The 24,989-nt window shown below is 37.7% G+C and overlaps 1 protein-coding gene across 1 annotated transcript in view; it reads right to left on the bottom strand.

Moving 5' to 3' along the window:
* Window positions 1–24,989, bottom strand: part of SLC16A10 (solute carrier family 16 member 10) — a 67,021-nt gene that overhangs the window by 27,724 nt on the left and 14,308 nt on the right. The window contains exon 2 of the mRNA XM_048935538.1: window positions 1,565–1,709. Within this exon, the coding sequence (XP_048791495.1) occupies window positions 1,565–1,709 (145 nt within the window). The remainder of the gene's footprint in view (window positions 1–1,564; window positions 1,710–24,989) is intronic.

The following is a 24,989-nucleotide window of genomic DNA, read 5'->3' as shown; positions in this document are numbered from 1 at the left end:
TGCTGTATGAAATATTACTGTTAAAACACTTCTATATCTGAACTATACTCCCTCAATTAACTGATAATATCAACATAAGTCATTTGATAGTGTAACATAATGAAATACTAAGAATGCACATTAACTTGGAATGTATTTTAACAAGAATTCATCTCTCATCCCAAGCTCACGACTGCTCCTCTAAAAGAGAATTCTAAAAAAGCTACATCTTTAAAGCCTGTAAAAATTTTTGTTTGCACCTTCTGTGGTGTTTTTCCAGTGGAAATCAAAGAAATACGGAAGGATGGCAGCATTTTCTTCAAAAGAAAGAAATACCTTTCCTTTTAATTTACAATAATGAAGTTCTTGTAGTATTTAGCAGTTACCACAAGTCTGTGCTACATGGGGATGAAGAAGAACTTTTTCCAACACGTATTCTTTTAGTTTTCACCTCAAATGTGATGGCAACCCTCTGGAAACATATCAGGCAGAAGGTGTTGTTTTGCTTGCTTTAAATAAAATGCATTAATCTAAATCTTTACACTTAGATTAACTAAAAACAAAAATATTTAAAAAATGGAAACGTTTACGTAACAAGACAGTTTCCTTTTCCCATGAATAATATTTATTCCCAGAATAAATAAAAACACTAGCCTCAGCACCTAAATCAAGACTATTTTCCTATAAACTTGCAATACGTTTTCACATGAGGGGACATACGCCTGAAGTAGGGGTGTTAGTTCAAGATAGCACCATGCAGCACTGATATCCATCCATGCAGATAACAGACAGCTCACACATGTCTGGTTCAGAGCACAGGCACAGAAAACACTTCCACAAGCCTGTTGATATTGATAGAAAGTGTAGAAATAGAAATTGGTATTTCTACATAGAAAACTCTTCTGAATTCTGCTCTATGCTCTGCTAAGGATAGAAAAGGCAGACTGAGAACTAGAAACAAATGCAGCTTATTTTCCTGCTATTTCTTACCCTATCTTCACTAACTGGTTTCTGCAGATGACTAAAATCAGAGAGTAAGTTTCCTGTTTCCTCATCTTGTACTATGCATGCCACTCAAACTTCTTGGGATTTGTTCTGCAAAAATTATAGAAAATGAAGTATAACCTGGAGGGAAGACAAACACTCCACTACTGTTGAAGTATATTCAATAGAGACTTCCTCATAGTAAGCCCTAAGGATCCATCATTACACCAGTGTTTTTGCTATCTTAACATTTGGCAGCTAGACTGGTAAGAACAGAAGGAAACTTTGAATTTGACTGGAACATCAACACCTCCCTGGAGGTTACCACATCGTTTTGCTATTGATAAGCTTATACAAACTGGCTCCTCATAAATAGGATGTGCTGTTATGAGGTTACATTACATCTTACAAATAATTTTTGAATTTGAAAGCACCGCTTTTGATTATTCATGGTAGTCACAGCTAGAAAAACAGCAATAGAACAATGTCTTCAGCTGTAAGATAAAGTAGCATTACTTATTCCTTCGTATTCAGTTGATGGGAGGATCAGCATAAAACTGATAGAAGTACTTTGAGTGTAATTGAAAAAGATTGTTTTTACCTTACAAAAGAACTTGACAGGAGTCCAACAAAACCTAATGCAGCTCCAGTAACAGCAACTTTTCGGCAACCAAACAGGTCTGTGAATATGCTGACTATTGGAGAACAGAAGAAGACCATTCCCATAGACAGTGAGCTCACCCATGCTGCAGAACAGAAAAAGACAGCACATTTTAGAAGATTGCACGATTTAAGCTGTCAGCAACTACCTGTTCTAACTGAGCACCGCATCATGCTATGCGTTTAAATATCTTTACCTAACACTGTACAAATGAAAGCCCTGACCAATTCACATGATCAAGTAATTTAGATTTCATCAGCTCCAAGAATACAACTGACTTTAGTTGTAAAAAAATAAATAAATAAAATATTTTTAAACACATTTACTCCACCAGGGACTAAGCTAGAATTCACACTAATGACCAGGCCATTAACGACAACTTGTAGATACAGATAATTCCACATTCTTTCTGAAATTTATGAGCACATTTCACTTGATATACTTTTATACTTTTTTTTCAACCTTAAATGGCTAAGTTTGCTGAAAAGTTTAACAAATGTTTTATTTAATTGCACAGATCTTGATCAAGCTGGAGCTTTATAAACATTGCTTAACCTATAGTTCTTTGTTTATCAGTGAGTCTTTAGATAATTAAGACTTAATTCAGGTAAGTATACTAAAGTTAAACACTTCTGTGGCTGAATAACAAACTACAGTATCTTCAAGTACGTTAAGTGTAAGACTGATTAATTTTAAATTAAAAATCAACTTTCTTTTTCACTTTGTGCAGGTATTCAAAAGGCATCATTTACCAGCTATCATGTAGTCATTCTTTCAAACACACATTAGTGATGTATCAACCAGGAGTTCTCCCAGGTCATAAAGGTAAGATATTTAGAGACATAAATAAGTCTGTTATATCTCTTCAGGAAAAAAAAATTGGCCTACTGGCTAATGAAAAAAAGCTGCTGAGGCAAGACACATAAAAAAATATTTTAACTTGTTTCTGAATTGTTTGGAAGATAAAAGAGCTCTTTCCATCTGGAATAGGTTTGAATTCCTGTAACTGGGATTTTACTTAGATTATCTTTGCTAGTGACAGTTAGATAAACAATGGTGATTTGGTGACAAAGGCAAATAACACTATCTGAAAAAATAAAACGCAACCAACAGACCTAAGGAGGAATATTTGGAAGCGGATACACCGATATCATGCTTTAGAAGTAGTTGCTGAAGTGCCTATGAGACATGGTCTGGGCACTACGAAGACCCCATGTGCTAGGCACTGAAATAAACAGAGTGAAACAAACAAGCAAACAAAAGTACTGTTTCTTCAAAAGCATTTAGAACGTAAACGAAAGACAAAAGCACAGCTGGTTAGAGACAAACAGGAATGAGAATATATGAAATAGAACCTTCCTTTTAGGAAAAACAGTGATTTCGATGAACTGTGACCTGTTTTGAACAGTTTGTTGTTTATTGAGAATGTGAAAAACACCACGGAGTTTCAAGGAACAATCTGTAGAAGAACGAGGTACTTTTCATGGGTAGCTGCTGCATTTGCTGATTAGCCCAGACTCCAAAGCCCTGTCAACCCTGCACTCTGTGACATTAAGTTTCAGGGCTGTGCAAAGGAAGAGCGGGCAACACTGAGTGAAACAAAGCCCCTGAGACACTGAAAGGAAAGGACACTGGAAGAGTTTAACTTGTATAAGGGCACGGACCACATTGCTTCATAGCCCCGTTAAGAGCGCAGCAGTTCTCATTTCCAATCAGCACAGGCTGTGTGATTCATGCAGCATTCTCCTTGGTTTAAGCAAATAGTTTGCAGGACTTTTACAGGCCTTCAAAGATAATAAAACTAGAATATAAAAGCCTTAGGTGAAAACATTCAGCTCCAATCACATTCAGTTAACTTGCTGACTTCGATTTTCATGTGTCCTAATGAAAGAAATATGCCTCTTATCACTTGTTTCTTTTCTTATTACAGCAATGACAAGCTAATCGTAAAATAGGAGAAAGGTTCCACAGATTTCCCACATAACGTGGGGTCAAAAAGGAAGGGAACAGCCTTATCTGAGGCATTTCACAAACAGTGCTGTGACAGAAGTCCAGAAGTGGCAGTCCATGCTCTACCACTTCCCTACCTAAAGCAAACTGGAGCACTTTAACTTACAGTTCCTGTGAGATTCTTGGATCCCACAGAAAAGGAACTTGCACAGATTCTTTTGGCATGCCTGGTATAAACACCCTTATTATGACTTAACAAAAAGAATGGTCTTTAAGTTAACTTCACACGTGTGCATAATTCAAGGAAATTTGTCTTTATCCTTTGTGAAGAAGCTGAGCACACACACAAAAAAGAAAGCAGAACAGCACATGTGAACCTGATTTCCTGAAGGCAAGCATGCCTTGCTGCAGTAACGTGATCCTATGAAGAAGTTGATGGATATAAAATACATAAAATATAATCTGAGTGATTTTCAATTCTTTGTTCTAAAAAGCTTTTCTTATATTTCTTTCACTTCTTCCTCACTGTATGCAAAAGGTAAAATTAATTGCATTTGGCATTTTAAAATGCAAATTATAACGACTGTCCCAAACAACTCATATGAAAAATCCAAATGCAGCTTGCCAGGATTGCACAAGTCCTCTAGAGCACCTATTACACATTGATTAAAACACTTTTCTTCCAGGCTACTGGCTGCTTTCCTACTCACATGCTGGCTATATTCCAGAGCTGTTATTTCAGACACTAATGTAACAACTAACCTCTGTATTTGTGTTGATACTCATACACAAAACATTTTGACTGCCATAGAAAAAGAGCTATTCCTACTGAAAGCAATTAAACTTTCCTTGGGCACTGGAGCTTCAGGACTTCTCAAAACACGTCATTGCAAAACAGCCAGTTTCTGAGCTTCTCTAGAAGTTACTCCTCAAATTAAAAATATCAGACCAGAGAGTCCGTGGTAGCACCCATACTGAAGAGTTCCTGAGCCACTGAAACACAGTATATTATTTTAAAAAAAGCAACATTTACTGTAACTAAAATCATGCTGAAATAAGAATCTCCGCTATGTCCTTTTCTTATCAGTTCACTACAAATGGAAATAATGCAGCTGTAAGCAGAGAATGTTTGTACACTGTTTCTCTGTCCAAGAGTCTGCAGCTATAAAACCACAGCACACACTCCACAAATATGCTGCTGTTTTATTGCTTTAAAAAATGATTATGATTTAAATAGCACGACTTTCGTCTTCAGCAATAAATGTAAGTAGCCATTATCCGTCAGCAAAAATTGTCCCCATTGTCACAGCTGGATTGCATAATATACATTTATACCCCAAGCTGTCAAATGCTTTAGTTCATTCTGCAGACAGAAACACTAGGACTTACGAGACAATGGAAAAGAAAGCATTAATAGCATTTCACACTGAAATGCTTCTACTGTACACAAATTTAAAGGCTACCCCTCTATAGCATTCCTGTTTACTTCTTTTTTCTTTTTTTTTCTTCTGAGCATTACACTGAAAGTTATCAGTTTCATCCTCACCAAAGCCTTTCAAGTGGTTGGCTTAATACAGCACTAACACCCTTCATTCTCTGATGAACTTAAAGATTATTATTTTTTTTAAAGTATCCTCCCCTGGGAATTTTTGAGGCAGGAACAAAAAGCCATTGTTTGGAAGACAGAAGGCAAACCAAGAGAAGAATATTTAAGTCGAGGAGTCAATATCAACTCCAAAAATATTTTGTCTGCCCACATTAAAAATCAGATGTGTTTGTGTAGCTCACGTAGCAAATCAAGATAGAAGTAGAAGTCGGGCTCACTGAATAGCTTGCAGAACAATGTGTTTGGAATTGCCCATGCTAAGACAAAGCAGAGATCTTGATAAACAAGAGCAACTTGTCTACACCGAATGCCACAGCAGATTCTCTTAACATAATTCTATAGCTAGGCTGGTGAAATTTGCAGGACCGATGGGCCAGCCATTGCCTACACCTCTGCTCACTATCAGACCTCCTTCCCAAAAATCCATTCTCTCACCCCATTGTGCAACCAGTACAACGCTTCAGGCTGTACTGCACTAGAGCTTGCAATGCCTAGAGTGATGCTGGATAATAAAGCGCTGTGTTTTAACTCATGAAGAACAGAAAGTGCAGAATCAGGGACAACCTGCTTTAGAGTTAGCCTCTATGTTTATGAAATGAAAACAATACTTCTCTCATACTAACAAAAATATGTGAAATTCTTATTGTTTCAAGTAATCTAGAGAGCAGATTTCTAAGACAAAATACTTTGAAGCGTTCAAATGAAATAAGCAATATGGGACAAGTGATGTGGACAGCAGATGTTTAATAGTTTTCATTGTCACACACCAAAAATGCTTATGTGGAAAAGTCTACTATAATAAAATTACAATACAGAGTTAATACAACTGCTTAAATAATGGCACTTGGTAATTTCTGAATGCGCGACTTTAACATTATCTAGGAGTTCTCCTTTTGTACAGCAAAAAACACTGCAAGAAAAGAGAAGGACAACATTTACTAGATAAAAACTTCATGCTTTCATTTGGTTATTAGTTGTGACTTATGCAAGAACAGTGCAGAATGTAGGTACTCTCCCAGCCTCAAACCAGTAACAGCTGTGGAGATTTCCTGCATCATAATTTTTGTTTTAAAAGAAGTTAACCTCTATCTTTTTCAGTATATCCTGGTCACTTTCATTTCTTCCCCTCCCAGAACAATTCCATATTCTCAGCACCCACAACACCTTACAGCAAACTGCTCTGTAATTCCACTCTGGGCTGTGTGTATGATCTCCAGTTCTACTGTCCAATCACCTACAAAGGCAATACCATTCAGCAAAGCGTACAAATGGCTTCCACAAGATTGTTTTTTACTTTAGAAAGGAAATTTGGGAAAGCCAGATGCCTGTTCAAAGTAATTTCTGGAGATGATTAGCTCTCCAGCCCTTATTCATGATTCTTTGCCTGTATCATCACATTTACACAGCATTTCTTTTAAGAACAAAAGAACTGCAGTACTGTGTAGATCAGCATCCTGTTCTGGCCATCACAAAACACTGAGCCAAAGAACACCTGAAAGAGGGCTAGCATTCTGCAGGACCCTGCCTATGTACTCCCAACATTCAGAAATAAGCAGCTTAGAAACCTCCAATGCAGAATGTTTCATCTTCAAGACCAAGAAATTCTATCAATATTACTTTGGCTTCACTGCATTTGGCTGTTATCAGCTACAGAACACACTCAAGCACCAGTGCCCATAGATGATGATAATTAAGAAAAAAATCCCCTTTGTTTTTGATACCACTCAGCTTCCTCTGCTATAAGAAACATGAACTGATCATCCCTGCATAATTTCTTCTTGCAACCCTTTACTAGAGATACTCACAAGTCTCTTCTCTGAATGAAGCATTTTTATGGACTTTTGTCTTTGCACAGAAGCTCCGTACCTTTCTCATTCCCCATCCCTCTTCACACTGAGGCTTCTAATTATATTATTTTTTCTGAGATAAGAGTAGTTAGAACATCATACAGTATTTAATACGGAGCAAACAATACATTTCTGCCCTAACTGGTTTAATTCTCTATCTCCTCATTATCCTTACTTTAGGAAAAAACAAAACAATGCTGTATCACTATATCAAGTGCCACTGAGTAAAAGTGCTTACAAAACTATATGTGATTCAAAGAAGAAAAAAAAAAAAAAAGGAAAAAATCCCACAATAAACCTTACTCCCCCACTAGTGATTAACAACTGAGACAGAACCCACTAGGGTTTTCAGCATGCATTTGGAATATGTTTCCTCCAGTAAGCAGTGATTTGCACATACGTACACAGAATTTAATCAGCAGTAACACAACAACTCAGCAAATCTAAGAGGGCTACCAACATGCTCATACACAATGATAAGCCACAGCTTTGGATCTGTTGTTCAGCCTGCAGATGAGAAGACCAGCAGCTCAAAAGAAACCTAATTACTGGCTTCAGATATCCAACAGATGATCATTACAGAATCAATGGTGAAAAGCAATAGGACAACGAACAACTGAGACAAACAATAATAAACATCACTCAAATTATATGTTACAAAGTGGTTTTTTCCTCAGTGAAGGAAGTAAAAGGAAGATTGAAATTTTTACTCTTGGATATGTTGAAAATCAGGCTGGACAAGGTCCTGTGAATAATCTTATCTTTACTTAGAAGTTCAACATACTTTTGAAATGTGCAGTTTTGAGTGTGTGTGGGGGGAGGGAGTGCTAGACCACATAGCTAGTCTCTTCCAACTCAAGTTATTCCACGATACTGAAACTCCCAGAGGAACATTCTAACAGTCTTAGACCTTTGCTTATTGGGAAAATAGATGGTGAAGCCCATATTGACAAGTGCCAACAGCTTTCTTCAGAAAAAAAATATAACTTAGAAATTCTAGCCCAACCATCAATCCCTCGTTTGTGGAACTTAAGAACATGTAAAGACTCCTTCAGGTAAGAAAAACAAAAACTGGACTAAGCTGTAAGATGCTGTACACACACACCCTTCCAAAAAATGGGAAGGAGTTGACGGTGTCCTGGATTTTTAAGCGAAAGAGATCTTTATATGTAGATCTCATCAGACCTATTAACAGTATAGATGTTTAGAACTACAGATCTCCCCCCATACTGATGCAGTTTTTCCATTGGAACTCTTCTCTTCCTATTAGCAGAGGCAGAGTGCTACCTTTCACCTAAGACACTCCAGATACATCCTCTTTCACGCATTTTCTACTCCCTTTTTCTTCCAAGGAAAAAAAAAAAATAGTAATTTCTAAAACAGATGGGAATTAATAGTTCAACAGAATCATTAGAACCAGCAAGTGCCACAACAGCCTCCCATGTCCAGAGCCCCTGTAGGTCAGCTTCCTAGAAGTTGCCAGCCCTATTTTTATCCAACCTGTCACTAGCCAAAGACATCAGATGACCTGTGCTGCATTCCTTGCTCACACACGCCTGTGAAAATTGTTTCTGAGACTGCACACTAACTTCTCGTGAATTCTGAGGAACTTCACTATATTATCCTCATGTGCCTATGATAAGGGGCGCAGAGGGGAGAACAGAATTTCCAGATAGTTACCCCATTATTGAGCAATCTGTAGATCGCAGAACTGTATGTGAGTAGAAAAAGGAGAGTGTTTTGAAATGTGTGCAGTATTGTGACATAGACATATGACATCTAGAATTCATCCTGTCATAAAGTGTACTGCTTGTTCTACTCAAAAATATTGCCGATCCCTTTAGTGCAAGTATGCATTTAAGGCCTAAAAATAAACTTATGACATAATGCTGCCACAGGAAGTGTCCTAACTTGGGTTACATTGCAGATGTCTGAGGTAGCTCTCCCTTAAAGAAATACTATAGAATAAAAATGAATACTGCTTTAAATGAAAATTCCAAAATGGGGCAAAAAAAATTTAGTGCAAGGAAACAACAAATCTTTTGGAAACCAAAGATGTCTTGAACAGGCTTTAAGAATCAGAATGATCTATAAAGGATTCTAATCAGAAACACACACATAGAGATCATGCTTAATACATAAACATGTATGAATCAGAGACTAGTGGAAACCTCTCACAGCAATACAAGGCATTGTTTTTTTCTCCACTCTTCCTTTTCTTTGTCCTTGGGGAATAAGTTAATTATTCAGTGACCTTTTTACTGAAAGATCCAAGGAATTACAATGAGTCAGAAACCAAGAACTATACATGACCCATTGGATCCCAATTAATAGATCTCTGCACAGATACACTGTTTCCATTAGCAAATTGTATGCTATCACAACACTCAGTCATTAACAGACAATCTGAATCAGTTTGTGCTGTACTCAGCAGATTTTACAAATAGCTGTAAGATTTCACACAATCACAGAATGGCCAGGGTTGGAAGGGAGCTCAAGGATGATGAATCTCCAACCCCCTGCCACATGCAGGGCCACCAACCTCCCCATTTAATACTACACCAGGCTGCCCAGGGCCTCATCCAGTCTGGCCTTGAACATCTCCAGGGACGGGGCATCCACAGCCTCTCTGGGCAGCCTGTTCCAGCACCTCACCACTCTAATTTACTACATTTATATGCGTCATCTCTTCAGTATGCTTTGTGACCGTCCAAAATGCTATTTCACATATGAGTATGGCATTTTGATCTTGATGCAACAAGGTGGAAAGACATATATGCTTGCCAGTATGTTATAAAATTACATACATTTAAATAAGGGGGTAGGAACCATATAAACAGTATTAAGTCAGAACACAACTCTGATTTCTTCTTCGGCTTTATATGCTGTATGTTTCTGTCCTCAGAGTCTCTACAGAGATCAAGTCCTTGTGAGTGTAAGCGGCAGGAAAATAGAAAGCAATCAGAAAAGAGCTAGACGTAGTGATGGAGGAGATCTGATTAATTCAGTTACTTCATTTAATTTACACTCACTAAAATAATGCAAGCTTAGGCAGAGGTGGCTTGGGGGTTTTTTTGGTTGGTGGTCCCCACCCTAAACAAATAACTCAGATAGTAGTGTTGAATCCAAAACAAACAGGAAAATGATTATGGTTTTTTTTGTTGTTGTTTTGCTTTTTTTCCAAACTACATAATACAAAACCTGAATACAGAAAAATGCCCTTACAGACAAACAAATTCTACTACCAGAGAGACTGCAGATCTTCTATACAATTGGAGAAGTTAGAGGAAAATAAACAAGCACTTAAGTTAAGAAAAGCTGCAATAAAAATTCAAAAATAAAAAACAAGATGTTAATCAAAATACTGCTGGTAGAGATTATAAGCATTAAGCCTTCAGGAACCTTCAAAAAAAAAAAGGCTGAAGTCAATCATTAACAGAAAAACGTATGCATTTGGATTTCACGGCAAACTGAGCTTGACCTTTGACACTTGAAGTCTGAAAATGCTGTGGTAGGAAGAATAAACAAGGAACAGATCAATAAGAAATAGCTGTAATCACTTGTTTTCCCTTTTAGAAGTCATACAAGAATGTTTTCTGCTGACTGAGATAGTTTTTAAAGTACAATGTAATCACATTTTTAACTAATAGCCTGACAAATTGGAGTTCAAGATTTCCATATTTCCAGGCATACTTTCATCTTCCCTCCCTCCATCATCCTAAATTACTTTTTTTCCCTTTTTTTCTTCAAATACCAAACAGTTCAACACCAAGAATCACATTCTATTTTGATTTAAAATCAATTCTACATATTAGCGTTAGCTCTTGAATTCAAAGATGATAGTCTGATTTGTCAGAAGGATTTAATGCTAAGCTCTCTCACAACCAACTGTTACTCATATCCAGAACATATCTGCAACCAAACTTGTCATGCAATGGTCTCCTGCTTTAGAGTCGTACCATAGATTAGAAAGTAAGACCCAAAGCTGAAAAAAAATTCTTCTTGAAGCTACTAAGCTTTTTCCTGTCCCCTCGCATTACTCAGTTTGGGAAGGGATCAGCAAATCAAGGCTGTCTTTTAAATGGTATAAGCATACCTGTTTCTTTTACAGCAGCATGTCCTTGTGAGAACATGACAAATGCTAAGAGACAAGACAGACAAAAATCTTGTTTCGCAAATCAACGTGGTGCACTACTGGAAGTTAGGTTACCATCAAACTCACTAACTTTTCGCATACCAAGATCCTTCAGAACCACACGACATCTCAGTAACATGGCAGGCATCCTCAAACCTACTTACAACAGAATATACTTAATACCTTCAAGGCCCAAACTGCTGTAACCTAAGAGATCTCCTAATGTTATAAGCCATCGTTCTCCCACTGTTTACCACATATTACTAAGAGTTTCTTATTTGGGTTTTATTGACAAACCAGAAGTAACTTTCAGAGAGTGAAACAACACTGACTAACGCCAGAATGCTATTACACAAAGCAAATAAGACAGAAGAACACAGTGATTTTAGGACAGAACATTTAGATGCTGTAACAGGTAAATATTTTTCAAGATAAGACCCAATTACTGAAGTATCCCTTTCAGAGGTGAAGAAACTGTATATACACAGAAAAAAAAACCACATTCATTTTCAAACAAGATGCTTCAATTCAAGACGACATATTTAGTTTTGAAGTTCAAACACTGAACTATATAGCAAAGGTCTGTCTTTACAATTCTAACATTTTTCTAGTGGAAGTTCTAGTGGAAAGTTACATTTGACATGAAAAGAACCAACTTAAAATGAGGTGACAGGAATAAGACGTTGAGTATGCTTATACTTCATGAAGAATGTTTACTTGGTTTTTAGGCCATTCACATACAGATTTATTTGCCTCATCACAAATGCACTGCCAAAATGAAATGCATTTCAAGACTGGACTTTTTTCAGATGTCTGTGTAGAAATTCAATGTTTTTAATAACATACAAATATGTTACTGAGAAAGAAAGGAATTTACACACATCACATTTCTTCCCCTCATATCTTCCATTCACTTCCCTTCAAATACTGAAAGTTTAATAAAATAACAAAGATACCATATGATGTTTTTGTACATTTAAAAAATGCATTAAATTGTTACCTCCTTCAGAGGCTTAATACAAAGAGGGAATCATTGTTTGGAAAGCTTGATAAAAGCAAACACAAGATAAAGCACATATGACAGCAATTCCTCTGTGCCAATATGTGCCATGTGCTCTTTATATCAGCTACACGCACGTGTGACTTGGCTTGTGCTCTCTGTAACCCCTGAAACAGAGCCAGCCACTAACTCTTGACCTTGCTTCTCTATGCCATCTACATCCAAAATTGTTGAGTCTGCCAATATTATTGACTGGCACAATAAATTACTTCTCATTAACTATGTACAACTATTTGGGCAGCCACCCAACCTCTGGCAATCCAAAAGGCCAGGTTGTTGGACGTAACGAAAACTTTGACAAAGACTGTAGAAGGGTTTTCTCCCAGATACGCAGCAAACCTCACAAACTGTGATGACGTGACTCACAGCACATGTAGCATTCCACACACACAACCCACACCAGTGATGGAGCCTGAACTACACATGAACTACAGCTTTTTGAAGCACTGGTTTGCAGATATGGAGTTTACATCCGTCCCAATTTAGCCTAATGTCCAGATTTGGAAAAAGTGAAAGCTTGTGTACATTTCAACTTATTCAAATACTGACAGGATTCTGACTAGAGCCTCTAAATATTGCAAATATCTACCACCAGGGACACTTACAATTTAGGTGATATTCTTATATAGTCAATTAGCAATAAAGTTTTAAACAAACAGCTTCGTGGTGAGCTGATGAATCACAACCGCCTCCCCTCAACTACACAAGCATGGTTTTTTTCTCTAGGAAAAGCTACAGAGTCAAAGATGAAAGCAAAGCGCTTCATCCTTTCAACTGTTTTAAAGGAATTCCAAGTTCAAGCCAATAGTTCACAGTTGAAAAGTTAGATTTTACTGAGTTTATCCCAAAACCAACCTGACTTCACTTTTTCATAGTCATTTTCACACAACTTCAATAATCCACTCCGAGGAAGAGATAATGCCACAGCAAAATTTGGCATTTTCATCTTGAGATACACATCAATGGGCAAATAATTCATCTACTTCAGTTTTAAAATTCAAGATGGCAATAACTTCTTTGGAGCTAAAATTCTATTAGCATAGAGTAGATGTTATCCTACGTTTGTCACACATGGAGGTACTTCAAGCATTACAGATGGTTTCCTTCGTCTTGCCATACTGCTCTGCAAAAACGATTTTATTATGTTTGAAAGCGTACAAAGTTCTCAAAAGTAGTTCTCAGAATAGTGAACATACTTGAAAGAAATTAAGTTTTTCCAATATTTTACATTGGAAAGGTGTAGTTTAAAAAAAGCGTAAAACACATATTTACCAAAAAAGGAAAAAACATACATAAACAGTGATGCTTTGAATTTGTTATTTCATACAAACATCTTTCTATTCCAACAGTATTTTACTCATTATTCTTTTTCTTTGGATTTACCTAATTAATCATCCTTTGCCAAATCTACACTACCTGCTCCTAAAAATTAAAAGCTAGGGTTAAGGTTAGCAGACAACTTTCACAAGATTCCCTTAAAACTCAAAATTTATTGTTTGATAAGGATCATTCCATCTTAAAAATGAAATCAGTGGTTTGACTAAATATTTTGCTGTATTCTGAAAAATATCTGAAGTGCAAAGCTCTTATTTATAAATTACAGACAACTGAACAAATCATACTGCTGGTTCCTTTTCTCCCCCATTTCTCACCAATGCTCTTAGCTTTTCAGGATTCTGGCTCCCTGTATTAAAAAGACTTTTTGTACCCAATGTAAGCAAACAGACACAGGCACACTGTTCAGTATGGATTTCTTCTCTGAAGTCTTGGATTAAAGCACTGTTTAAAGCCTTATTTCCTTCAGGTATAGACACCTCTTCTAAACAAGACTGCTGCAGTCAGTTGTCTCCTAAAAGATCCAAGGACGGATGGAAAATGTGAGTTTCAGTGCCTTCCTCCCCAGTCATTCACTAGAGAATCCTTATCTCTATTTGTTGAAAACAAGCTTAAACACCACCCTACGTAGCAAGTGCAATAGCCTTGCTTAAGCTGGCACACATCTGAAATACTCTTTTGTGAAGTGACTCAGCTATTTTTGTTATGTCAGTAGCAAGAACTGGTAATAAAATCGGTAGGGATTTTTTCCAGGTTATGCTATGACACACTATGTTGTTATATAAAGACAAGTTAAGAAGAAAACAAAAATATTTGAATCTTTCTTCTGAGGGACCGATTTCTATAATATTAACACTACCTTAATTTCTTAGAAGACTGAACATTTAAAATGCTTTTGTATTTTTATCAGCTTACAATCATAGAATCATAAAACAGTCTGGGTTGGAATGCACCTTGAAGATCATCTACTTCCAACCTCCCTACTGTAGGCAGGAACACCTAAGCAGCAGGAACACCTAAGCAGCTTGCCTACTAGCATTTCTACAACCACGTTTAGTCTAATGTTATTTCCAGAGCAGTACCCACTCAATCAATTAAGAATTACCCAAACAATTTGCCATTTTTTTCAATCAGATCAGAAGTTAACTCTAAACAAATGAATGAACAGAAAATCAGAAGTTCCTATTCTCAATTTTAAGAGGAAGGAAGGAAAGGACAAAATAATATTAACCTAATAGAAATGCTATTACATGATAAATAGTAACTGCTACTAGACAAAGTGTAAAAAATACACATAGAATACACATCCACACTTCACAGAAAGCAGCCATACTACATATACATAAATTTGTGGTCTTCTAGAACCCATCCATATAAAATTTCTTGCTCTTATAATCTAAAAAGCTTAAGAGACATGTTTGGTTTCTTTCTCATCAACAAATAAGTTCCAGATTTTAGAGAAGAAAATGCAGGAAGGGCGACAGAATAAGGAAAAGCGTTGTTATATATATATCTTATATGCAAGATTCTGAAGAAAATCTAGCTATAATGCACCAGCTCTGCTGAGCTTGGTCAAAGCCCTGCTACAGACATCACTGCAGAACTCAACAGGTATCAGACTGTATTTTCATTCAAGCTCTATTTGTGTACAGTGTTGGGTCACAAGATAAAAGACCAGCTGTGAACTCACAAAGGGGCACAGAGACAAAATAGCAGGAGGGTTAGTGCAGAAAGCTCTGCTGATTTTACTTCTTTGTAGTTAAAAGCACTGGGTGCCAACAACAGACGAAATCAGTGTGAACATGAGGAGCCCTTGGCAAATTAAATCTAGTAACAACCTCCCCACTCAGTCCTCTGGGACTCTGGGAAGGTGGTTGCTCTTCAGAGATGTTCTGTGAGGCAAACAAGAGAGGGTTCACTGTGTAAGGAATGAGTCAGTACATGAGGAGAAAATGATCGAGAGCCTAAGGCACAAAGAAACTGTGAAGTACTGGTGAAGTTAATAGGATCTAGCGATGGAGAAATCTGCATGCATGAACAAAATAGGAGCCTATAATCCTTTTCTTATTCTTGGTATTTAACTGATACGTCCAAATGGCTAAAGCTGGTGTGACAGCAAAAAATCCCACATTTCCCCTATCTTTGGTAAGATGGAAAAAGAAGACAAAGAGGAAAATGAAGATTAAGGGGAAAGTAAAGCACAGCTTCTTCACTGACAGGATAGGAACAAAGACTCTGCCTAGAAAAAAAAATCTAGAGCCCCCATAACAGACATTAAATTTTAAAAAATAATGGATGATTTAATAACAATTCCAATATCAGATGTAATGAATATACTTCAGCAGTTTACAAATGAATAGAATCACAGAATGGCTTTGTGTTGGAAGGGATCATCAAGTTTCAACCCCCTACCAGAGGTATGGCCACCAACCTCCAGATCTCGTACTAGACTAGGTTGCCCATGGCCCCCATCCAACCTGGAAGTATATATATCATTTTAGAAGCTGCTGGTATGAAACCAATTTGTGTTCCCTCCTTTTTTTATGCAAATATAAGGAAAATTTGTGGTAAAAACATTGACTGATATGATTAGAAAACAAATGGGAAAGATGGGTGTGGAAGCATTGGAAAGAACAGCAGAATGGCTGTAAGCACTGTATAGGTTGCTAATATAAACGGATCAAAGATCACAGTACATAGAATCATAGAATGGGCTGGGTTGAAAAGGACCACAATGATCATCGAGTTTCAACCCCCCTGCTATGTGCAGGGTCGCCAACCACCAGACCAGGCTGCTCATCAAAGTACCAAAATCAGAAAAACAAAGACTACATTTACACTAAATAATGATGGTGAGATAACAACACTACAGCACTCAAGCTGCAAGACAGCCAACACAGAAACAAAAAGACAACCAGCAAAATCTGATGACTCAGAGGTGGAGCAGGATGGAGAGATTCTCACTATTGACAGCTCCCCATGAGGTACAAAGGCCACCTCCAAATTCAGTATGCAGCTGATCTACTTACAAATCACCCAGAAGACACAGGGGTTTGATAAGCATCTCTTATCTTTCATTTCATTGCAATGGTATCTGGACAGATCACATTCACACATTCAACTGTGTGGCCCTGTTGTTTGACAGACTTCTTGGATACAATGCGGTGTGATGCTCTTGAGTTCAAGGTGATGCTTGAGTATGTGCTGGTGAGGCCTCACCTGGAGTACTGCATCCAGGTGTGGAGTCCTCAGTACAGGTGAGACAGAGACCTGTTGGAGCATATCCAGAGCAGGGCCACAAAAATGATCCGTGGGGTGGAATACCTCTGCTATGAGGACAGGCTGAGAGATCTGGGGCTGTTCAGTCTGGAGAAGAGAAGGCTGCAAGTTGACCTGAGAGGCCTTTCTGTACCTAAAGAAGAGCTACAGGAAAGAAGGGAACAGGCTCTTCAGCAGGATCTGTGGCAACAGAACAAGGGGAAATGGCTTCAAGCTCAAAGAGGGTAGATTTAGGTTGGCTAAAAGGAAAAAATCTTTTATAGTGAGGGTGGTGAGGCACTGGAACAGGTTGCCTACCTAGAGTTGTGGTCGAAGGATACTTTCAAGGCGAGGCCTGATCAGGCTCTGGGCAACCTGATCCAGCTGTGATGTCCTTGTTCACTGCAAGGGAATTGGACTAGATGGCTCTCGGAGGTCCCTTACAACTCTAAGGATTCTGTGATTCTATGATTCTAAGAGGGCATGAGTGTGTGAGGTAGGAAAGTGCCCAGGGTTACCTTGTTCTTTAAATATTCTGGGTACTCCTGGCTTTAGAAACTCACAATTTGAAGAGCAATTCGGATAACTTCATATACCAATACAATCATGTAGCATTTTTACATATACTGAGAGTAATTCCCTGGGGGGAGGAGAGGAGGAGTTCAACTAAAGCTACACAATAGAATATTGCCTGTTATTTATCCTTCAGTCATTTTTCAGGATTACCTACTCAATCCAATTAAATTGGCAAAAGGAGAAAGACTTGCAAGAAAACAAGTGAAAAAAAATACACCAAATAAAGTTCATTAAAAAGAAAAGAGACAAAGGGAAACTAATTAGGACAAGAATGTGATCTAATAAATTACTCTGCATGAATAATGATTAGCTTGTCAAAATTCATTCTGTTTGTTCATGAAGCTCGCAGCTGGAAACAGCAGGGATATTTCAGGTCAAGAATGAGGTTCTTTGGCAAATACTACACAAAGAAGTTTGCACAGCTCCTGCCAACACCATGCTTGGCTTGAGGCAATGCTATTGCTTTCAGAAGCTCTGAAGTGACTTTTTTTCCCTCCTTACCAACAAAACCAATAATGTAAACAAAAGATTCTGGTAGTTCTACAACCAGTTTACTCTTAGTACTACAAAATAAATGTGAGAAATTATACAAGCCGGAAAATAAAGATGCAAACTAGCAAAGTTAATGAGTATTTCTTTGGTAAACACAACTACAGATACCCCCTTAGAAACCAGATTAACTGAAGTTTCTCATACTCAAGACAGCTACTGTCAAACAAGGTCAGTCCTGTTCTTATAAACCCTGCAAGGAAGACAGGAGTGTCTTTTGCCCTTAACCGCACAACCATTCCCAGTCCAAGAGCACCTCAGCAAAGTCCTGTTCAGGCAAAAAATAAAATAAAATGTAAAAAAAAAAAAAAAAAAGATGCCACACACTTCAACACTTGTGACCGTAGTTTTCCTGAGAATCAGAACGAGAGACTCTTCTAGGTATATGCTGGTAGGAGTTCTGTGAAGAACGCTTACTCTTTTAATAGCTTTAATACAGCCAAATAAAACAAAATGAAAAAGATGGAAAGAGTTTTAATTCTTGCTTCAGAAAAAAAACCAAAAAACAGAATTTCTGCATGGCAAATACATATTTGGAATTTGTTTTAAAAATGAATCCTTCTAGATGAAAAAAGGCATCTCAGTACATTTTCTGAGAAAAGATACTTTAAAGCACGTTTTCTGCATTTTGTTAGTTAAAACTTAAAACTAAAAATTCTCTTGTTGTTCCTTGTACAAGTTTCTTCTTTCTTTCAGGAGAACTTTCTTCTCCCTCATCAAGTTTTTATTCTAGAAAACATGAAAATGGAAGCATTTCATCATAACATCACATGCTCTGATGAAAGTCATCTTCAAAGTAACTGAATAAATATCATAAGTTTTTGAATTTGCAAAAGCACCTTTAAGTATATCATCCAATAACCATCAGTTATTATTAAACATTTTTTTAAATAAAAATACTTTTAACACAGTCTTTAGATAACTTCACTTACTGAGAATTATTTGGATATGCCAATGCAAACATGCTATTCAAACTAAGTCGAATGTTAATTGCGTGGATTTTTCTTACAGCTATCAACAAAAGATTCATCTGTCACAAAAGATCCTTAGAAAAACAAAGTTCCCATTGAATTAAGAGTCAGAGCCCTGTGAAGTATTAGTAACTGGATTAAAGAAAAAAAATCAGATCAACATACAGAGAGCAGTTACCAGCAACATGCAGAGAATCTGTGTGGAGTCCCTTTGCTGTTTGATATATTAACAAATCATGTACAAAAGGGAGAAGTGCTGAAATGACAAAACTAATCTTGGACCAGAGATCTCAGGTATTGTCACTGTTGTTGTGTAGTTGCTTTTTTTCATATAAATACACACACACACACAGAGTATGGATGAGGGGTAAATACTAGCTTTAACTTATTTATTTCTCATAAAGCATCAAAAGGGGATGGGGTTGCCAAAGTTATCACAAAAGCACATTCAGAACACAAGGAAGTGTAAATTATGTTGAAAAAAAATCAATCATGAATCCTCTACCACTGATTGTTCTGAAGTCCAAAAGGTATTAAAAGACTTCAGGAAAAGGTATTTGATAAAGGGTGGAGTTCTCTGCCGTGCCAAGCTCTAAAGCTAACTTGCCAAAGCAGGAAGGAATATCTTCTAAGCATCTATTACTTACTAGTATTGTATAAAGAATACTGTCTTAGGTCAATCTGAAATGTGACATACTATTACTATGTTATTCTATTTGTTTGCGCACGATCCAGTTATTCAATATGTAGCGTTACAGTCTCTTTCATTGAACATCAAAGCCCCACACCTTGTTTTACAAAAGAGAATACAGATGAAAAGAAAGACTTCACACTCACCAAGCCAAGGCCTTCATACCATACTGGCAGGAGGACTGACATGCTTAAGGACAGGGCTGCTTAGCAGGAACATTAACAGGGTAAGAAGCAAGCTAAGAGGAACCACAAGTTGTTCAGCAATGGCAGAACTAAATTGGGAGATATTACCTCAACAAAAAGCAGAAAATACACCCAAACTCGACTGGAAAAGTCTCTGAGCAACCTGGTCTGACTGAAGCTGCTCTGCATTGAACAAGACAGTCTCCAGAGATCCTATCCAGATTTAATTATTCTATGAGTCTATGAACACAGGTGGAACAGCAAAAGACTAAGGGAAGCAAGACTATTTCCTCCAATATGCACTGCCAGGACACTTGCAAGGAAAGACCACAGATCTTTCTGTCAATTAACAGGAGGCTCCATACAAACACAGCATCATAAATTGAGTTAGTGGAATGTTTCCACACTATACAATTATTTTCCATAGCTACCAAACACAAACAAATATAACCACATATTTTGACATTTCAATTGTAAACAAAATATTCCACAGTTCAGTTTTAATCATCAAATGTGCCAGCAAATTACAGATGATTACTTATTTGTCAGCAGCTTCCATTTCTCTGCGGTTGTCATACCACTGAAGATGCTAACTTGAAGACAAAAAATTGAGTTCAGCTATACAAAAACTCTATGATCCAGCCTAACATTAAGTTTTTTCCTCAATCACAGCCATGCCAGCAGATCATAATGTCAGTGATGTATAAGATCACTCAGAGTTCAAATTAAGAATTACCAAAGCCTCTTAAGATTCCATGTTGTTTGCATTCAAAATTTAAACTCTGGGTGTAAAAACATTCTGTGTCAAAATACTGTAACACTGAAAGACTTGGAAACCTGGGAGCATGTCAGCTAAATATTTGTCCCAGGATTCTGACTTCTGTCCTTGCAGAATAATCTAAAACAGTTATGGAATTAGTATTGATTTATGAACAACATTAACAGCCATGTGAAAGGAGTTCCTGAATTTAGAATCATAGAATCACAAGGTTGGAAACAACCTGCAAGACCATCTAGTCCAACCATTCTCCCATTGCCATTGCCACCACAAGCAATGAACCACATCTCGTAGCTCCTCATCCAGACACCTCTTGAACACTGCCGGGGACGGCAACTCCACCACCTCCCTGGGCAGCCATTCCAGTGCCTGACCACTCTCTGAGAGAAAAAGGTTTTCCTCATGTCTAACCTAAACCTCGTCTGGTACAACTTGTGGCCATTTCTTCAGGTCCTGTTTGTTGCCTGGGAGAAGAGGCCAAACTCCTCCTCATCACAGCCTCCCTTCAGGAGCTTGTAGAGTGCAATGAGGTCTCCCCTGAGCCTCCTCTTCTCCAGACTGAACAATCCCAGCTCCCTCAGCCACTCCTCATAAGACTTGTGCTCCAGACCCCTCACCAGTTTCGTTGCCCTTCTCTGGACACATTCCAGGGCCTCAACGTCTTTCCTGTAGTGAGGGACCCAAAACTGAACACAGTACTCGAGGTGCGGCCTCACCAGTGCTGAGTACAGGACGATGATCACCTCCCTGCTCCTGCTGGCTGCACCATTTCTAATGCAGGACAGGATGCCGTTGGCCCTCTTGGCCACCTGGGCACACTGTTGGCTCATGTTCAGCCGAGCATCAACCAACACCCCCAGGTCCATTTCCTCTTCACACTCATCCAGCCACTCATCCACAAGCCTGTAGAGCTGAACGTGGTCATTGTGGCCTAAGTGCAGGACCCGGCACCCGGCCTTGTTGAATCTCATCTCATTAGTAGAACTCCTTATCTCTAATAAAAAATCTTGGGCATTTTAAATGAAAAAAGTCAATCCAATATATCACTGGAAAATTAATAAAGATGAGGATGAATCAAAATAAACTGCTCACCAATATGCAGACCCAACCCAACTTCACCTTTCTAACTACAAAAAGAACTATGAAAGTGAAGTTCAGCATCTGGAAACTTGTACAGTCTGACAATGAAAGTAGTTGTGCTTCAGATACACTCTGTACAGTGCAATATACCTAAGTGCTGAAAATGCCAAGAATAAGTCATTTGCTGATATGCACGTGTCAGCTTCACGTATATAGTGCAGGAGAGCCATAACTTTGAAACACGTGAAATGGACAAAAAGCACAGGTATGTCTATTCAAATCAGTTCTGAATTAAGTTTGTTTTCATTATCCCAAGCAACAAAAAATCCAGATCTGTAATGGCAAATGCATGTAACAATATTGATCTCGGTCAAATTTCTACAGCATTTCTGAACAAAACACAGGACTGCATCCTAGCAGGAACAGGATTTTCAGAACAGACGGCTTTATTTGATTCTGCTTTTACACTTCCCTGAAAATGTGTGTGTATTCAGAAACAGAAGTTCCTGTGTGCAAGAAACAAACTACTTTTATGTTTGTGTGTCACGAGTGAAAAACATATGTTTACAACCAGTATCTGCAACACATGATAGTACACAGCTTTTATCTCCAGTGTTATCAAGCCGTGGACTGCTGACTCCAGGAGTGCTCCCATGCTCACCACAAACATTCTCAATAGCCTTTAGGAGTTATGCAGAGCTATCAGCACCCTCTCCTCCAGGGAAGGGGGAAAATGAATGCCAGCACTAACTTCTTAGGAGAGAAAAGTATGCCTACACACACACACACACACACACACACACACACACACACACACACACACACACACTCTCTCTTTCTGTGCTAACTACAAACAGCTGTAAAACTAGTCCATGCAACTGCCTATGGGTAGGTCTAAGGAAAAGTGGTTTTAAAAGTATAGCTCATGGGATATCTGAACTGGACTGTATTGAGGATTGTGGAGGACAGTGCTTTTGTCCTTAGGGGTAAAGCAGGGTTTTACCTCATCTGCTTAAACCTGTTTGTTCATCAATAATATTGAAAAATATATATATACATATATATTTTACTATTATTTAAAATAGGGCTCAGAAAACAAATTTACAGCAGTATTAGTATGAAATTCTGTGACAACTCAAAATAGAATTCACGCATGGCTTACTGACATCACTTTGTCCTTCCAGAATATCAATAATAGCATTACTTATATGGCAAGTCTGCTGTACCTTGACATTTTTACAGTAATTACAATAGATAGGAGTAAATCAAATAAAGATGAATTATAATATACATAATGTTAGGAAAAACAGAAGGAGTATATAGTTTCCTACCCAAAGATGAAAGACTCCATTGAGGTCTAAGCAGAAAGAGCAGCTCTAGAGCTACTGAATAGAAGCTATGAATAAGGAATCCTAACACCTTCTGAGAAATGTCAACCCCTAGGGATAAAAGTATGACTTTCAGATAACAGTATCTTAAAGACAAAGCACAAATCCAGTCGGTTATCAAGAACAAACACTTTTGCCTAAGTTATGTTAAACTACAGTCAGTAGTCAGTAAAACTACATTCATGATGTAATGTCACTGGCTAGACTGTCTGGAGCTAAAGAAGTGAACACCGCTTTAGCATTTGAACTAGAAGATCAAAGCAAAATGAGCAAGAGCAACTCCAAACCACAAACGGTTTGGTCATACAACAGCAATACACATTGCATCTTACTCCCTGTATGTTCTAACCTTGTACTGTCAGAAACATTCACACAACCATCAGTCTTCAGTTCAGCTTTGGTAGATGAGCGTATTGCTTCATACTATGTATACCAAAAGGTTAATCTGTAATAGTTATGAATAAAAAAAGAAAGCTCAGCTTCTACTCAGCTATTGTTAACCTTTTAAAGTAGTTCATGAGTTCTGACAGTTCTACAAACTTACAAAACTAATTTCTCTAAGAGCTAAGATCTGCTTTATAGGGCAATTATCCGAAGATTAGCATTTGGTAATTCAGTTATTCTCTTCAATGAGCAGAAATAATGGGGATTGGTTTTTTGTGACTTTAAGCAGTTCATGCTCAGTTGCTACCAGATGCTCACAGTCATTACAATGAATCAAAGCAGGAAAATACACTAATTGGATTAAATGTTACTTTTACATTTCTTTCTAATTAAAATTGAGAACCATTTTACCTCATTTAATATAAGGAATGCAAAACTAAATGTAGAAGAATAATGGAAAAACTTGCAAAATAACAGGAGTAATTTCTTTTTCCTGCATTTCTTCTCTGATTTGAGAGCCAGGAAAAGCAACAAGTTGCAAACAACTCAGCTACAGGAACTGTAGAAACCAGTGCTTCACAGTGGCAATTTGCATCAGCAAAATCTAGAGAGCTGATACATACAGGAAGTCAGCCCTTACATCTTGCTGCTGAAGATCAACAACAAAGTCTTAAGAAACAAATTGGTCAGATAACATTTTTACTTAAAGGGAAAAATGAACATCTTAAGAAAAAAAAAAAAAAAAAAAAACCCACTAAAATACACTTCAAGGCACTGCTCTTTGCAGATGCTGCTCGGTGTCTGGAAAAGGGAGAGCCCAGATACAGAAAATAAATGTTAAGAAAAGAAGAAAGGAAGCCTTTATTTGCATGCAAAACGTTAGGAGTGACACTGGTTGCCTACACTTAAAGTTACAACTCAGCAGTACACTGATCCAGTTTCCAGTGATCTATTTTCATAGCAACTGATCTGTTTTTATAGAAATCAAAAGCTTTACAGAACAAGAAGGTATAACACAAGCAATAAAGACAATGAATCTGAACATCGTTCATACATACCATGCATTAGCATATGTAAAAATGAGACTACTGAGGTGAAACGCAGGATTTTCTAAATAAAGAGATCAGCATGCCTAACAACAAGACTTTATGCTCAGTGCTATTCTCTAACTCATCATACCTATACAGTCCAAAAGTTTGCACAGGATCTATATTACAGCTGAACGTGTTCAAGTCATACTTGACAGAATGCTTTCTAAAGTTTGTTCCTTAGAATAAGAAAGTACCACTAGTATTATAATACTGGTAATTCCACTTGTACTTGCTTATAATCCAGATAAATCATAGTCAGCTAATTTACTTATTAGACAGGCACAGTAGCAAAGCCTTATGTCCTGCTGTGACAACTTTCAGAAGAGCAACAGTTTCAGAGAAAGAAATTTCCAATTTCCAGTTCCTTCCAAACCTGGGGCTCAGCATGAATTCCCTCTCCCAGAGACAAGACACAGAGGCCAGGAGCTGCCAGTCAGTTACGGATAGCTGGGTACTCTGTAATCCTGCCAAGATCAGAACT

This window comes from Lagopus muta, chromosome 2, assembly GCF_023343835.1.
Source record: "Lagopus muta isolate bLagMut1 chromosome 2, bLagMut1 primary, whole genome shotgun sequence".
NCBI lineage: Eukaryota > Metazoa > Chordata > Aves > Galliformes > Phasianidae > Lagopus > Lagopus muta.
This window is presented reverse-complemented; position numbering and strand designations above follow the sequence as displayed.